Below are 17210 nucleotides of genomic sequence, written 5' to 3'. Positions count from 1 at the left end.
GTCAATAGGCGTAACCGCAGGTGACAGAGGCAGTGCACAGGAACAACGGACTAGGCAGCGGGCAGGAACTAGGGACAAGGGCAGCGGACAGAAACAACAGGAAGCTGGGCCAAACGCTAAGGGAAGCATGTAGAGGTTCCAACACGAGGAACAGGGCATGCTAGGATTTATAGGGAGTGTTGGTGTGTACACACCAATTAGAGGCGGACTGGCCCTTTAAATCCGAGACAGCCGGCACGTGCGCGCCCGAGAAGGCGGGGACGCGCACGCCGGCCGGGACAGACGGAGACAGCAGCGGGGCGAGGTAAGGCGCCCCCGGGGCCGAGCTAGTAGCAGCGCCGGGTCCCTGCACATGGACATCGGCGGCTGCCTGGAACAGAGGGAGGTTGCGGCGGCGGCCCGGAGCACGGGACGCCGCCGCAGCCGTGACAAGTACTGACAATTCTGTACACAAATTCACCATATTTTTTTATGATTTCAGTTATTACTATGGGTGGGAGTTAGTATTATTTTTAAGAATGTTTTCAATTTTTTTATACACTTTTTTTTTGTTGATTGTGCATACTGGTTAATGCAGTACTACTCAGATTACCCAGGAGATGTTGGGTGAAGTAGTGTACATTACATATTACATACAGCAGGTTGGCCAGGAGATGTTGGGTGCAGTAGTGTATATTACATGTTACATACAGCAGGTTGGCCAGGAGATGTTGGGTGCAGTAGTGTATATTACATGTTACATACAGCAGGTTGGCCAGGAAATGTTGAGTGCAGTAGTGTATATTACATGGTATACACAGCAGGTTGGCCAGGAGATGTTGAGTGCAGTAGTGTATATTACATGGTATATACAGCAGGTTGGCCAGGAGATGTTGAGTGCAGTAGTGTATATTACATGGTATATACAGCAGGTTGTCCAAGAAATGCTGGGTGCAGTAGTGTATATTACATGGTATATACAGCAGATTGGTCAGGAGATGTTGAGTGCCGTAGTGTATATTACATGGTATATACAGCAGATTGGTCAGGAGATGTTGAGTGCAGTAGTGTATATTACATGGTATACACAGCAGGTTGGCCAGGAGATGTTGAGTGCCGTAGTGTATATTACATGGTATATACAGCAGGTTGGCCAGGAGATGTTGGGTGCAGTAGTGTATATTACATGGTATATACAGCAGGTTGGCCAGGAGATGTTGAGTGCAGTAGTGTATATTACATGGTATATACAGCAGGTTGGCCAGGAGATGTTGAGTGCAGTAGTGTATATTACATGGTATATACAGCAGGTTGGCCAGGAGATGTTGGGTGCAGTAGTGTATATTACATGGTATATACAGCAGGTTGGCCAGGAGATGTTGGGTGCAGTAGTGTATATTACATGGTATATACAGCAGGTTGGCCAGGAGATGTTGGGTGCAGTAGTGTATATTACATGTTACATACAGCAGGTTGGCCAGGAGATGTTAAGTGCAGTAGTGTATATAACATGGTATATACAGCAGGTTACCTAAGAGAAGTTGGGTGCAATAGTCCCCAGGCAGTCTCTGTAGGTGCAGGTCCTGGTCGCTGCAGAAGAAGTTGCTGGTCCATCCCCTGTCCCAGGAGCCCCTCTCCTAGCAGCCTGTCCTTCCTCCCTGCTCACCAAGCAGGAGATGCAGCCATGGACACACTGCATTTCCTCCTGTCAGGTGTCGGCTGAGCCCCACTGCAGGCCGGGCAGAGCTGGTTAGCTGGCCTGCTCTATACCATCTGCCGCCCCCTGCAGGCTGGGAGGAGAGAGAGCTGCCTGAAGAAAAGCTCTCACCCCCCTCAGGGATGGTACAGTCCAGGGCACAGAGGACGTAACTGTACGCTGACGTGGGGGAGGGGCCTCGACCGAGAGGTGAGCCGGGCCCTGAGCGTGCAATTTAGCAGCAGCCTGCTGCATCCATGGGTCTTTGTGACCCATGGATGGGCTGCTGCTGTAAAGTTAGGAGCAAAGACAGGTGGCGGGGGCCCGTGCGGGCCCCCCAAGATGGCGGTCCCGGTCGCCATGGCAACCGCTGTAGCTACGCCCCTGCCTGTACCCAATACAGAACTGGTTTGAGAGTAGTTTCTTATGAACATGGCTGCCATTAAGCACAAGAACCATTGGATCAGAAAGTACCCCAATGTCTTGGCAATCTAATAGCTGCAATTTTTCTATCTAGTTTTAGCCATTTATTTCTTCTTGTGCTTGGTGAATTTATTGAAAATTGAGCATATCCTAAAAATTGTGCACAGCATTTTATGTCTAAGAAATAATTCTCACATTGAATACTGGTTCATAAATACCACTTAGGCCAAAAAATTACTGCAACCAACACTTATTCACTGAAAAATAGGCCCAAAGACCTTGAAATGACCCCTTTAGACCCTAAAGAAGAGAAATAAACATGAAGCCACCATAGAAGAGGAGTGACAGTATAGAAACACAGTCTGACAGGATAATGCAATCTCGAGCACACTTGTGTTTGTTTGAACCCGAATGCTCTGCATATGATTACTGGTCCATGAAGTTGGATGCAGCCCTTAGACTGCCTGAAAACATGGCTATAGCCATAGGCCATATCCATGTTTTCCAGGACTCCTTAGGGCTGCATCCAACTTCTTCAGCCACCGGTAATCAAATGCAGAGCATTCGGGTTCAGACAAACACAAGTGTGCTCGAGATTTGCTCATCTCTAGTAATGTGGTAAAACTATACCCTTTTACTTTGCCATACAGTTGCCCATAGCAACTAATCAGAGTTCAACTTTCATTTCATATTTTGCTCTTAGTCCTTTTCTTACCCCATGAATTTGGGTTTTAAGCTTATGTTTTTTTCTCCTCACCTTCTAAGACCCATAATGTTTTTATTTTTCCAGCTTAAGGCTGGGTTCACACTACGTATATTTCAGTCAGTATTGTGGTCCTCATTTTGCAACCAAAACCAGGAGTGGATTAAAAACACAGAAAGGCTCTGTTCATACAATGGTGAAATTGAGTGGATGGCCGCCATATAACAGTAAATAACTGCCATTATTTCAATATAACAGCCGTTGTTTTAAAATAACAGCAAATATTTGCCATTAAATGGCGGCCATCCACTCAATTTCAACATTGTGTGGACAGATCCTTTCTGAGTTTTCAATCCACTCCTGGTTTTGGTTGCAATATGAGGACCACAATACTGACTGAAATATACGTACTGTGAACCCAGCCTAAGGCTGCGTTCACACTACGTATATTTCAGTCAGTATATGTATATTTCAGTCAGTATTGCAACCAAAACCAGGAGTGGATTAAAAACAGAGAAAGGATCTGTTCACACAATGTTGTAATTGAGTGGATGGCTGCCATTTAATGGCAAATATTTGCTGTTATTTTAAAACAACGGCTGTTGTATTGAAATAATGGCCGCTATTTACTGTTACATGGCGGCCATCCACTCAATTTCAACATTGTGTGAACAGATCCTTTCTGTGTTTTTAATCCACTCCTGGTTTTGGTTTCAATACTGACTGAAATATACGTAGTGTGAACATAGCCTAAGGCTGTATCCATGTTTTCCTGGAGTTTCTTGGGCTGCTTCTTCAGCCACCAATAATCAAATGCTTAAAGATACAGTAGCATTTGAGCACACTCAAGTTGTGCTCATCTCTAGAGCAGATTATGTATGCATCAACTTCACATTAGGGTACATGCCTAAACAATTAAAGTGAAGTAGGATGAGTGAAAATACATGATTATTTTTCGTCTGATAAGGTATATTACAAAGTTTCTTATATTTGCTTGTAGTATTGACCTATCTATAGTTTGTTGAAACAAGAGTACCTATTTAAACAATAGACCATTTTCTGATTATGCTTATCCTTAGCATACACAGGGAGATGTAGAGCAACAAAAGTCAGCAGTAAAGGAGCATCTGCAGAAGGTGAAACGAGAACGTACATACATCATGCAAACTAGGAGAGACAGGTAAATACCTAATCTTCTAATGCGTTATCCCAACTTTATTTATCCTGTATGATTACAGGATATATGTAACAAATTGTAGAAGCATTATACTAACATATAGTATCTGATTGTACAAGTGAATATTAAGGTGAGCTAATAACAAAAAATTGGATATGCTACATCAATAAGTATTCCCGTCTCCCTGGGCTTTTTTTCACCTGGGACAAAAATGCAGGCCATGATCCTATTCAGGTTTCCAAATACTAAGTGGGTGGCTTGTTTCAGCACCCAGTTCTCAGGGCATAGGCCATACACTAGCAACATTTATTATTTATCATGAAATATGACCTATAATGGTAATCCACCAATGAATTAATAATTTTTTTGTCTCCAATAACAGAAACATGACCAGTTTCAGAGAGTTGCTGGATCCTGTACTTACTGGGAAAAAGCAAGAGGACAGTGGATCATAAGGGCTATGAGGAACAGGTCAGATCTGCTTTTGGATCTGGACGAAGTCAACTGCATGTGGATTATACAGCATTTAAATTGTGTTTTGGACATTACAAGGCGATGTCCATTGTTACACTTTTAGTGTGAGACAACTTGTATTATGATCAGACTGTATCAAAAGATTGATTTTATGTTTTTCACAAATTAATTAGGTAAATATGCCAATGATGGCATAAGGTTGGAAAAACTATTAGTATAGAAATAAGATGTGTATGTGAATAAGACAGTGAAAATATAACCCCCTGCATATGTAAGTGCTTGAATAGTGATCATTAGAACTGTATGCTATGTACTCTTTCAGCCTGTGCTAATCAGTAAGAACCATGACTTTTGTTTGACATTAAAACAAGGGGTTAAAGGGAATGTCTGATGTACTTTATTTTAGTTTTAAACGTAGAGGTGTACAAATAGGCAAATAAGTGAAAGGATTATTATGTATCACTCCTTCAAGGGTGCCTCATCCACCTCTACAGATACTGGATTTCAAATGCCTGATTCTTTTTGCTCTTAGAGTGATAAGCCAATGCCAGAGGTTCCAGACAGCAGCTTTCTCCCATCATTCTATTATTAAGAATGAATGTCTACTCTGACAAGCTAAGTGTGCATTTTACTGAGTGAAACAGCCAAAGTTCTTTTCACACCATGTTCTTGTGGTGTCCAGCAGAGGTATAGGTTGGGAGACTCCATGACGGCCACCATATAGTGGCATCCATCATACATAGACTCCTGTGCAATACACATTTTTTTACAGGAACCTGCTCCATTATATAGCTCAGATGTCTGTGCTATTCCATCCAGCAGAAAAACAAAAAGCCCAGGTGTAAACCACCAAAATGGAGGCCAAAATTGCACATTTTTTGGCATTCCTCAGGTGATTGGTGTTAATGAGTAGTTGGCTGTGCGTCAGTAGACTTCCTGGTGCATACATGTGTATGTCCAGCTTAAGAGGTGTAAAAAAAACAATGGTCCCTTTATTAAACACAAATGGTGTGCTTGTATTGATGGCAGTAGCTCTCTTCTGTTTTCAACTTTATGTTTGATATTCTAAATATAACAATGTTGCGAATGGTTTCTGCAGACCACTATCCAGATGGCTACAGGTCATTCACCAAATACAAATATTCTGGTGCCATCACTAATGGATGCATGCAGCTACGATGGGTGTCCACTCTAATATTGTTTCTAACGTATATATATATAATTATTACACAGAAAAGCAAAAAGAAGCCATTGACTGTTTCTGATATGTTATTGCCAGCTACTTACACACACACTGTGCCTAGTGAAACTGCAAATTTACAAAGCAACAAATGACAATTTAGGACGGGCTCCAATATTTGCTTTGTCCTTTGCCATGGTTACAGGGCCATGTCCGTATGGTTTGGCTGAGTGGGTATTCCATTCTTCCTGTAGAAGGTGTCACTCACAATGCGACAACGTCGGTATTGGGGGCAGCTGTTGTCTAAAAGATTACCTGGCACAGAGAAAATACTTCTATTAGTGATACAGTATACATCTGTAGTGGACATAATCAGGAGAAAAAGTATGAATAGACCAAAACAGAATTATGGGACATATCAGGATAATGTGCAGCTTAGTTACTAGCCCCTGTCTGCCCCTGTCACATTTATTATAAATTTAAACACTCTTTAGACACTATTCCGTTGGGTCTGACCATGGGACATAGTCTTGGTATAAGAGGGGTATGGCCTAAACATCCCCAAAAATATGGGTACAATGCGTGCTTGAAGTAAATCAACTAATTATTGTCACAATTTAGACTAGACAGTCTTCAGCTACAGCAGCCACATACACTGATAAATCTGGTGTTTTTGAAGACTGTTTTCTGTATCCATAAATCTGCGCCAATGCTTTTCTTTTTGAGCACTAAACAGCAAATGATATTCAATTATGACTATTATAATATAATGTTCTTCCTTTCCATCATAGCAGTGTCTACCAAGTGTTGCTGTCCTGTAGCCACCACTCAGTTTTACATTGCCCCTTTTTAGGGCAGCTATTAATGTCTGACCTGAGGAATTACTACACTGTAATTTGGTCATGTAACATAACATTTTCCATCTGTTAGTGTACTGTGTTTTGATCTGTGTAGGTCCAGCTGCTGAGACCTCCACAATCCATGGCCGGTACCATGGCAGGATAGCCAAGCAGAAATGAAGGTACAAAGTGCTTAAAGTGGCTCTGTACCCACAATCTGACCCCTAAACCACTTGTACCTTCAGATAGCTGCTTTTAATCCAAGATCTGTCCTAGAGTCCATTCGGCAGAGGATGCAGTTATTGTCATAAAAACAACTTTTAATCCTGCAGCGCTGTGTCTAACGGCCGGGGTTTACATTTGTATATGCATTAGGCTGGCACACCCTCTCTGTCCTTCCTCCCCTCCCTCCTCATCATTAGGAATGCTCCAGGCAGATTGCTTCCTATTCCCCACCTGTGTGTATAATGAACATGGGCTGGATTGTTAATACACCTGTGCAAAGCTCAAACAGCAGTAAATGTTCCTGGATCATTCCTAATGATGAGGAGGATGGGAAAGAAGGACGGAGAAGGTGTGCCAGCCTAATGCATATACAAATGTAAGCCCCGGCAATTAGACACAGCGCTGCTGGATTAAAAGTTGTTTTTATGACAATAATTGCATCCCCTGCCGAACGGACCCCAGGACAGATCTTGGATTAAAAGTAGCTATCTGAAGGTACAAGTGGTTTGGGGGGGACAGATTGCGGGTACATAGTCGCTTTAACCATGCATTTATGCCCTTTTATTCTGGCAATCGTGGGAATCTAAGCTCTTAGACTCCCACAAATAATAAATCGGAGCGGCGGGGGTGGCGATTTGAGCGGTGGGGGTGGCGATCGGAGCGCCGGGGGTGGCGATCGGGGGTGGGGATCGGGGCGGCGCGGGGGGGCGGGTTTGCGGGCGGGCTGCGGGCGCGCGAACGCAAAACGATTTTTCCGTACGATATATCATACCGTCTAAACGCTGATCGTTATAAAAAAAAAAATTATTACTTCGAAATCGTTAATCGTGCGATCAGGCCAATTAGCGCTCAGTGTAAACTTAGCATCAGGGTCCATTTACACAGAAAGATTATCTGACAGATTATCTGCCAAAGATTTGAAGCCAAAACCAGGAATGGATTTGAAAAGAGGAGAAATCTCAGGCTTTCCTTTATGATCTGATCTTTGTTTATAGTCTGTTCCTGGCTTTGGCTTCAAATCTTTGGCAGATAATCTGTCAGATAATTTTTCTGTGTAAATGGACCCTTATGCTAAGTTTACATGAGGCGATTATTGGCCCGATCGTACGATTAACCATTTCAAAGTAACGATTTTTTTTTTTATAACGATCAGCGTTTAGACGGTACGATATATCATACGGAAAAATCGTTTTGCAGTCGTTTTGCGATCGCGCGCCCGCAGCCCAGCCTGCCCGCAACCCGCCCCCCCGCTCAACCGCAGCCCCCTGCGCCGCCCCGATCGCCACCCCCGCCGCTCTGATCGCCCACACCCCCCGCCGCTCCGATCGCCACCCCCGCCGCCACTCCGATGGCCCCCCCCGCTCCGATCGCCCCCACCGCCGCGGCCAAGAGCATACGTTACCTGCTCCGCTCAGCAGGTCTTCGAGATCCCCGGCTCCCCTCTTCAGCGCATTGATTGGCTGAAGAGATGAGTCGGGTATTTCAAACGGCTCCTCTTCAGCCAATCAGTGCAATGATTAGCTGAAGGGGAGCAGTTTGAAATTCCCGGCTCCCCTCTTCAGCCAATCAATGCACGTTCAGTGTAAACAGTCTTTCAACGATTTCACCTATGTGTGAGATAGGCTTGAACGATCGCATAGCGAATTTTCCGTACGATGTATCGTTCCGTCTAAACGCTGATCGTTATAAAAAAAAACATCGTTCATTCAAAATCGTGCGATCGTGCAAATTATCGCTCCGTGTAAAAGTACCATCAAAAGATCAAAATGAACAATTTTTGCGATCGTTCACCGTGTTTACACGTACGATTATCGTTCGAATTCGAAAATTCGCCCGATAATCGCTCCGTGTAAACTTAGCATTAGTCATAATAAGTTCATAAATTAACCAGTGACTTACCTAAATGCCACCCATAAACCCAACTTGTTGCGATCGGGTAGCAGTATTTCTCCTCTGGTCCAAGGCTATTCCTTACTTTCAAATAGCAATACCTTCCTTTTTCTTCTTTGGATGTGCCATTGTACAGAAGACTGCGTGTTCCAGCACTGACTGGCTTCATCATGGATTCTATAGGGCTAGTTTCCATTTGCTCGCTCCTTCTACCATTTCTCAGATGGAGGACATTCTGTATATCCAAGCAGTTATTATTATCTATCTTTGTCTGGATAGTTGGCAGCTTGTAATGATCTTTCACTTTGGCTTTTAAATGTGGCGCGGGTTGTGTGTTCTGTCTATGATGGCGCCACCAGTTAATGCGTGTATGCATCTCTTTGAGGTAAGACTCTTTTATAAATTCTTGTTTCTGAGTTGTTAAATTTAACTCCCGCGCCATTGCAGTTTACTTTTACTAGTGCTCTCTTAGGTGGAAACTCCTGTTAAATGCTGGACTTAACTAGCAGAACTGCATAGTTGTAGGATAGAAGAAAAGGAGGACCCTGGAACATAAAAATATATATAAAAAATAAGCAAATAATTAATTAGATAATTGCTGTTATGTATATGAAGAGTAACACTTACCCAGTTCACTTCACTGCCTTTGCGTTGAATGACAGACAGTTATTTGATCTGCCGTGCTGAGAAAGGTGCTTCATTGGAATAAGTGAGACTGCTGGATGTTAGATGTGTAGCTGTACATTACACTTCCTATGAATCTGCTGACCCACCTCCCTTTTAAATGTGTGTATTCACTGGGCACCTTGGTAATGCCCTCTCCCGTGTCACAGCTGGCTGGCTGGTAACCACTACCTCGCAGGCAATGCACGAGTCATTACTACTGTTGACATCAGGTTGCCATGGAGATAAGTAGTAAATGCAGAATGTAGGGTATCTATGCACAATATACACTACAGATTCTCTGATGTGGGACATAGTCATCAGTTATCTTAAAGCATAATAGTACTTAAAGCTGTGTTAGATAGCAACTGAGGTAATGGTGCAATACAAGCATTACCATACCTACATGCAGATTTACCTCTATTTGACATTGTTTTTTCCAATTAAAGGGAATATCCAGCCTTAATACATTGGATCATCAGGGTTTCAAATCCTGGCACCCCTGTCCAGCCACCGCTCTTGTACCAGTGTTGCAGCCTCATTAATATTTACTGACACATGCCTTGGAATTGCCACATTGTTAGTACCAGTGGTGCTAAGTACTGCAGTGTTGCCCTGTTCACTTGTACTAATAGTACAGCAATGCTGGTACCCCCTTAAAACAGCTAATCGTCAGGGGGTCATGAATCAGACAACTTCTGATATTAATGGTTACTCCTGACAAAAGGCCATAAATTTAAGGTTATAAAAAATCAAACTGGGACAGCACTGGAAAAAGTGGAAAAAAATCAAGAATGTTTAGATGGAGTGCACGTCTCACCGCACAGGACCCTTCCGTTCGGCTTCAATCCAATAGTAAACGTAGGAGACAGCACTTCTTGTGAAAAAACGTGATTTTTTTTTTATTCACATCAGACGTTTCGGCTGGTACTTCAGCCTTTTTCAAGCCAAAATGTTGCGTCTGATGTGAATAAAAAAAATCCTGTTTTTTCACAAGAAGTGCTGTCTCCTACGTTTACTAATAAATTTAAGGTTGTCTTGAAGCATGGTTTTGCCACAATTTGGCCAAAATCTCGACACAAATTGCACATTGCACAAATTCTTGTTTTCTACTAAAACACAATGGTGACATTTCAGTCATTTATGTTAAAAACACAGTAAAAGTACAGCAAAAGGGCAACACGTGAAGACATTAACCCCTTATAGGCCAATGCTGTATACTTACAAAACTAAGAAATCGTAATACTTTGTCAGTAAAGTTTCAGCCAGAACATGTGAAGCCAGCCTTGAAGAATGGAAGTTAGGCTGGGCGCAATGTAAATTGCATTAGTGATTGCAACAGAAAGTGGTATCTTTTGATTATACACAACACTCTCAACACTAATGTTTAAAATTCCTAAAACGTATTTCTATACAAGACCGATTATGCCTGGTGAGACATGATCCGATAGGTAGATGCCAATGAGAAAATGCTGGTGATATATGATCTCATAAATACATGGGAAGAAAATCCCAGGTACGTGTGGCAGCTCTGATTCATAAGGCTTCTTTGTTAGCTGCTGGAAATAAAACAGATACCCAAATCCAACTGAAGCATGCGGTATCTGTGACTTGTTTCCAGTAAGAACAACCTATAAAAGAACAGGTCTGGACGTGAGGTATACAAGAATCTTCTCCACATCAGTGCATTCTGTTTTTGCAGCAGTTAATAACATGACTAAACTTCCCTCTGCCAAAAGTGGAATTAAAAAGACTTATTCCAAGATTAAAATTTTTTAAAATACTTGTCCCCTATCCACAGTAAAAGGGACAAGTCTGAGATTGCGATGGGTACCACCTCCATGCCCCCAGGGATCTCTCTATCTGTGACAGCTCAGTTATGAACTGAGGCGCAGGCCGTTGCATGACCCACAGCTCCATTCTTTCTCCATAGAGGAAGAATGGAGCCACAGGTTATGCGTTGACCCACGGCTTACTTCATAAAAAAGGAGGCGGTTTGTCGATAAAGAGATCTCCAGGGGGACACAGAGGTCGAACACTCTTCAATCTCATTCTTGTCCCCTATCCTGTGGATAGGGGACAAGTATTTCTAATTCAGAAAACCCCTTTCATACGTATGCTTGGCAATCTTAAGAATTTTTATAGCAAGTAAACGGTGAAAGCAGCAAAGCATGTCATATCATTGACTCAGTGAACCCCATTTCTTGTGAACGTGGGGGTCTAATTTTTTGCCTCCACAGGTACTTATCACCTGTCTTGAGAATTCATTATAAAATTCATTTTCAAATACTCTAGTTACTAGGAGCCTCAGATAAGGTAGTTATCCCCCAGTATCACCCCCCCCCCCCCAGAATGGAATGAGCTGCAATACATACAGATCCCGTGAAGTGCCATCTAATAACGTGTATTTATGCTGCGTTTACATGGAGCGATAATTCGCCCAATCGATCGTTTAACGATTTTGAAGCAACGATTTGGTTTTTATAACAATCAGCGTTTACACGAATAAATCGTTAGAAAATTCGTAAGAAAAATCGTTATTGCGATCATTTTTAAGATCGCTTAAAGAAGCAGTTCACTTTTTATTTTTTTCGCCCCCCCCGGGTAGCCGCTGTCATGTATACTTACAGAAGATGATCGGTGTCCCGTTCCCGTCGGTCAGTTCCGTCCCGCGGTGCCGTTCACATCGGGAGCGCGCTCACTTCCGCCGGCTGCTGCGAGTCCTCTTCTCTGCCCAGTGATTATACACCGGAAGTCACTCGCTTCCATGCATTCTCTATGGAAGCGCGTGACTTCCGGCGTTCAAATGACAAGGGAGAGAAGAGGAGTCACAGCGCCGGCGGAAGTGAGAGCGTGCCCGATGTGCACGGCACCGCGGGACGGAACTGACCGACGGGAACGGGACACCGATCATCTTCTGTAAGTATACTTGACAGCGGCTACCCGGGGGGGCGAAAAAAAAAAAAAGTGAACTGCTTCTTTAAGCCTATTTTTTTTTTACATAGGGTGAATCTTTGAAAGACTGTTTACACAAAGCGATCTGCTAACTTTTAGCGAACGACGATTTCAGAAAGATGTTGAAAGATCAAAATAAACAATTTTTCGCTCGTCACTTGATCGTTTGCTGTGTTTACACGGAAAGATTATCGCTCAAATGCGATCGTTATTGCAATAATCGTTCTGTGTAAACGCAGCATGAGTCTGCCTAATTACATGTATCGTTATGCTGTTATGAAAGACCAACAGGTCAGAACGGGTGCAGCGTTTTTATGTTTGCCTAAATAAATGATGAAGTTGCAGCAAGACCTGCCGAGATTACCTTTCTATATGGATACCTTCCCAATGAAAAGTATAGTCGAATTCTGACACAGTAGATAACAAGCAATGAATATTCCACTCTAGCATACACATAGGGGGACATTTATTAAGCCAAGCATTTTTAGCGTCGGGTTTAAAAATGTCCTCTATACAATGCTTCCACATAGATCCTGTGCGCAATGAAACCTATGCCAGCTCAGAGCTGGCATAGGTTGCAATGAAATTGAAACCTCAAGTCCTGAGCCCCCTCAGTACCCTCTTATTGGCGTACATTAAATCATATGTCGTTAAGAGGTTAAAGGTTTTTTCTTTTAGTCCAAAACTGTGCGGATTAATTTTATAACATATAATGCATTCAGAAAGTCTTTAGACCCTTTTAGTTTTGTCAAATTCTGTTACGATGCGGCCTTGAGCTAAAGTAAATAAAAAAAATATTTTAAAAAAGTTCCGGTTTTGAAAATGAAAATGTGAAAAATAATTTTAGAAATGTTTGCAAACATATTAAAAAGAAAAAATATGACATTTTGCATGGACATAAGTATTCGGTAGTCCACATGTGGTAAATTCAGTTAACAGGAAAACAAGATTCTTTGGTCTGATGAAACCAAGATTGGACTTTCTAATTGTGCGTTTACACACAGATCCGAAAGATTTTTGAAGCCAAAGCCAGAAACAGACTATAAAAGGGAAAAAGGTCATAAAAGAGAGACTGAGATTTCTCCTCTTTTCAAATCCATTCCTGGCTTTGGCTTTAAAAATTTGTTGGATAAATCTGTCTGTGTAAACACAAACAAACAAGTGTCATATCTGGAGACAACCAGACAATGCTCATCAACAGTCCAATACCATCCCTACAATGATGCATAGAGATGACACAATCATGCTGTGGGGTGTTTTTCAAAAACTGATCAGGATATAAGGAAAACTGATTCTGGGCGCTCTGGATCTCAAGTGAAAGTTCACCTTCCAACAAGAAAATTACCTTAAAGCGAACTTGTACCCACTGACCCACCCCCATAAACTACTGGTACCGTTCCTTGTGCGCTAGGCCTGCATCCCCCTTGGATTTTTGGACCGGATCTCTAGTCTTCAGTGCTCGTTCTTTTAAGTTATGCATGAGGTTGTAGCAATCCTAGACGGCAACGACATACTAGTGACACCCAGCCCAGCCTGAGGAAAGGACTCATCTAAGGAATGGTACCAGTAGTTTTGTTTGTGTGTGTAGGGGGGGCAGTGGGTACAGATTCACTTTCAAAGTCTTGTCCAGGAAAAATTCATACTTAGCCATGCTGCCGAGGCTGCAGGGGACAGGTCCCACTCCGTGCTGCTGTCAAGAGTTTTCTGATGACGTCCCGTTCCCATGGGAAATGGCCTTTAGCAGGGACTAAAAATTTACAAGCCACCTGCTTCTGGGGCCGTTTACTGTGTAATGCAGTCGCAAGCCTGTGCCAACTGATACTGCTACTGATGGTCTATTTTGTGGTGAGAGAAACAAATTATTTTCCATGGAAAACCTTTTTAAATGTGTCGTCCAGACTTTTAAAAGCATGGCAGCTTTCTTTTTAAAAAAAAAAAAAAAAACAGGAACCATTTAGGGTATGTTCACACGTACCAGATCTGCAGCGGATTTCTCGCTGCGTATTTACAGCAAAATCTGCTGCGGATCCATGCCCAGTAAACTCTATGAGCAGACAAACTCGCAGCAGGATGCACATCCCGCTGCGTGTTTGTCAGCAGAACGGCTTGCTTCGGGGCTCCCGATGTCTTCACGTCCCACTTAACCAATCAGTGCGCTGCCCCGAGCTGGCCGAGCGAAACGTGCGAAGAACCCCCGAAGAAAGCCGGAGCGGGGACCAGGTGAAAAATAGGATCCGGTGGCGGGGGGGGGTTAACGGTGCATCCTGCTGCGAGTTTGTCTGCCCATAGAGGTTACTGGGCAGGGATCTGCAGCAGGTCTCGCTACGAATTCACAGCGAGAAATCCGCTGTGGATCCGTTATGTGTGAACATACCCTTAAAGCGACTCTGTACCCACAATCTGACCCCCTCAAACCACTTGTACCTACGGATAGCTGCTTTTATTCCAAGATCTGTCCTGCGGTTCGTTCGGCAGGTGATGCAGTTATTGTCCTATAAAAATACTATTAAACTTGAAGCCCCAAGCCCAACGGGAGTATCTGTGCCCTAACTTTGCACAACCTCTCTGTCCCTCCTCCCCACCCTCTTCATCATTAGGAATGCTCCAGGCAGATTGCCTACTATTCCCCACCTGTGGCAGCCCGCCACATGGGCTGGATCATCAAAGACCTGTGCAATGTTCAGCATGGAGAAAATGTTTCAGTGGCTTTCCTAATGATGAAGAGGGTGGGGAGAAGGGACGAAGGGGTGGTGCAAAGTTAGGGCACAGATACTCCCGTTTGCCACGGGCTTCAAATTTTAAAGTATTTTTTTTTAGGAAAATAACTGCATCGCCTGCCAAACGGACCACAGGGCTGATCTTGGATTAAAAGCAGCTATCCGGAGGTACAAGTGGTTTGAGGGGGTCAGATTGTGGGTACAGAGTAGCTTTAAGGGTATGTTCACACATAACGGATCCGCAGCGGATTTCTCGCTGTGAATTCGTAGCGAGACCTGCTGCAGATCTGCTGCGGTTGGGGGGGGGGGGATCAGATTGTGGGTACAGAGTCGCTATAATGTCCCTTGTGTTTGAGGATAATTTTTCAGCTCAGTTATTATAAAGTTATTAGACCAAAATTGCTAAATCACACACAGCCTGAAGACAGGTGTGGCGCTGTGTTGTTTTTTTTTAAATCTAGGACAACCCTTTTAAAATATATAAACACACATACTTTTACTTGCTAGTCATTTCTAAAAAAAAAAAAAAAAAAATTGCCAGGTGTCCTTTTAAAAATTAAAGAGGCAACCTGAATGTTTTCTGAGGGTAAAAACTCAACTTTTCCTTGTACTAATTTTAATAAATCTCACAAAGCTGGGAATATTGTCTAAAAGAATAACTTTGTTTCTTGTCCATACTAGCCAATTGCAGCTTTCATTTCTTAAACTGCTCTTTTAAAATGAATACTAAGCTCCAATTGGTCCCTATGGACCTATGACAATTCTTAGCTCCCAACTACAACCAGAAATTTCTGCGAGTAAAGTTTTTGGGCATTCTAGATAAACTGAATGTATATTGTGCTGGGTAGACTGAAGAAGGTGAAACAAGCCAGTACTGTATACCTCATACACACGCTTTGTTTTCAGTAAACAGATGAGTGTTTGCAAATGGCTGGTTCTTGTGAAGATCAAACAAGAACAGGCCAGCCTAAAGTCATTCCCAGTGTAGTCTTTACTGAAACTATTCAACATCCAAGCTTTCACAAGGTGACACAGGAACATAAAAGCCAATGTAAGGTATGTGGGAAATGTCAAAGTAGATCTATATGAGCTGCCGGACACCAGATCAGTCATAAGACAGCCAGTCCTTACTAGGTTGCTTCTTTATATTAAAGTGAATCTGTCCACTGCAATTCACATTCTAAACTGCTGACACTGTTAGGCCCCTTTCACACATATTTTGTTGTTCCACTGTTCAGGTGGTGTAATTACTGTTGCTGGTATTAGACGAATCTTGCATGCCCAGAGCATAGGCGTATTACATGCCATGGAGAGGCCATAGTACAGTGTAGGACTGTCCCGAGCATGAGGCCTCCGTAACATGGTGGGGCAGTTTATGCCATTTTCAAGTGGTAACCAAGAGCCTCATTATTTTTAAAGGAAGTTTTTTTTGGCAGTTGGGGAGGCTGCTTTTAACTATTTTCATGTCTGTAGTGGGTCTGTATCTTGCCATTGCGGTGAGCTGTTGCATTTTTCTGTGTTTTTGTGTTTTTCACCAATTGCAGACTAACTGATTTCTACCAACACATACACACAAGTAGTTGTTACAGATTTGTGTTGAGGTCATGGTCCCAAACAATGGGATCTGTACATAATACGTAATTGCAGATACGCAATTATGGATGTGTGAATTGGGGCTTAGATAACCGTTTGGTCAATTAGACACATTGGGGGAGATTTATCACATATGGTGTAACATGCAACTGGCTCAGTTACCCCTAGCAACCAATCAGATCCCACCTTTCATTTTCCAAAGAGTCTGTGAGGAATGAAAGGTGGAATCTGATTGGTTGCTAGGGGCACTTTACACCATGTTTGATAAATCTCCCTAATTTTACCTTTCATATATCCATTTGTACTTTCAGAACATATAAAAATACTTTTATACTCCAGTGAAAAGAGGCAGAGATTTTCCCAACCTCCTGATCTCCTGCAAGCTGGAATACCTCATAATTACTCATCCCATCCCGGACCCTACTTGACTGACAGTCAGCTGCAAGCTGAGCTCCAAGCAGGGTAAGGGCCCTGCAATTATCTGAAAATAGGCAGACTCAACAGATTAACGCTTCGTGCAATAAGAACAACGCGCAGCCGAGGAGCTGACTATCGGCTGACTGTTTTCATTCAGCAAATTTAAAAATCATCAACCGCCGAACACACATGACTACATGTAATAGCAATGCACGTCCAACGCCTGATGACACTGTAAGGAAAATAATAAAGTTTACGCTTACGTGTCCAGGCTCCTCT

At 42.9% G+C, this 17210-nt stretch overlaps 1 protein-coding gene and 1 long non-coding RNA gene across 2 annotated transcripts; one reads left to right on the top strand and one right to left on the bottom strand.

The window, feature by feature from the left end:
- Nucleotides 1–1834: 1834 nt before the first annotated feature.
- Nucleotides 1835–4795, top strand: LOC138777273 (uncharacterized). Its single transcript, XR_011360828.1, has 3 exons — nt 1835–1885; nt 3881–3981; nt 4361–4795. It is a non-coding gene; the product is annotated as an uncharacterized lncRNA (long non-coding RNA).
- Nucleotides 4796–5703: 908 nt separating this feature from the next.
- On the bottom strand, nt 5704–9484 carry SPMIP1 (sperm microtubule inner protein 1). Its single transcript, XM_069956267.1, has 3 exons — nt 9214–9484; nt 8596–9131; nt 5704–5947 (listed from the first exon to the last, which is right to left on the bottom strand). The coding sequence occupies exons 2-3, from the start codon at nt 9026–9028 to the stop codon at nt 5832–5834; spliced, it is 549 nt and encodes a 182-aa protein (XP_069812368.1). The 5' UTR covers nt 9029–9131; nt 9214–9484; the 3' UTR covers nt 5704–5831.
- Between the last annotated feature and the right edge of the window lie 7726 nt (nt 9485–17210).

This window comes from Dendropsophus ebraccatus, chromosome 1 (genome assembly GCF_027789765.1).
Source record: "Dendropsophus ebraccatus isolate aDenEbr1 chromosome 1, aDenEbr1.pat, whole genome shotgun sequence".
Classification (NCBI taxonomy): Eukaryota; Metazoa; Chordata; class Amphibia; order Anura; family Hylidae; genus Dendropsophus; species Dendropsophus ebraccatus.
The sequence above is the reverse complement of the archived record's forward strand: the minus strand, read 5'-3'. Positions and strand labels throughout refer to the sequence as shown.

Bases quoted from the DNA above. Each gene is read 5' to 3' on its own strand.
- SPMIP1 (XM_069956267.1), bottom strand. From the start codon at position 9,028: ATGGCGCGGGAGTTAAATTTAACAACTCAGAAACAAGAATTTATAAAA. The intron at 5,948-8,595 runs GTAAGTCACTGG...TCTCTGTGCCAG, and splicing joins GGTTTATGGGTGGCATTTAG to GTAATCTTTTAGACAACAGC.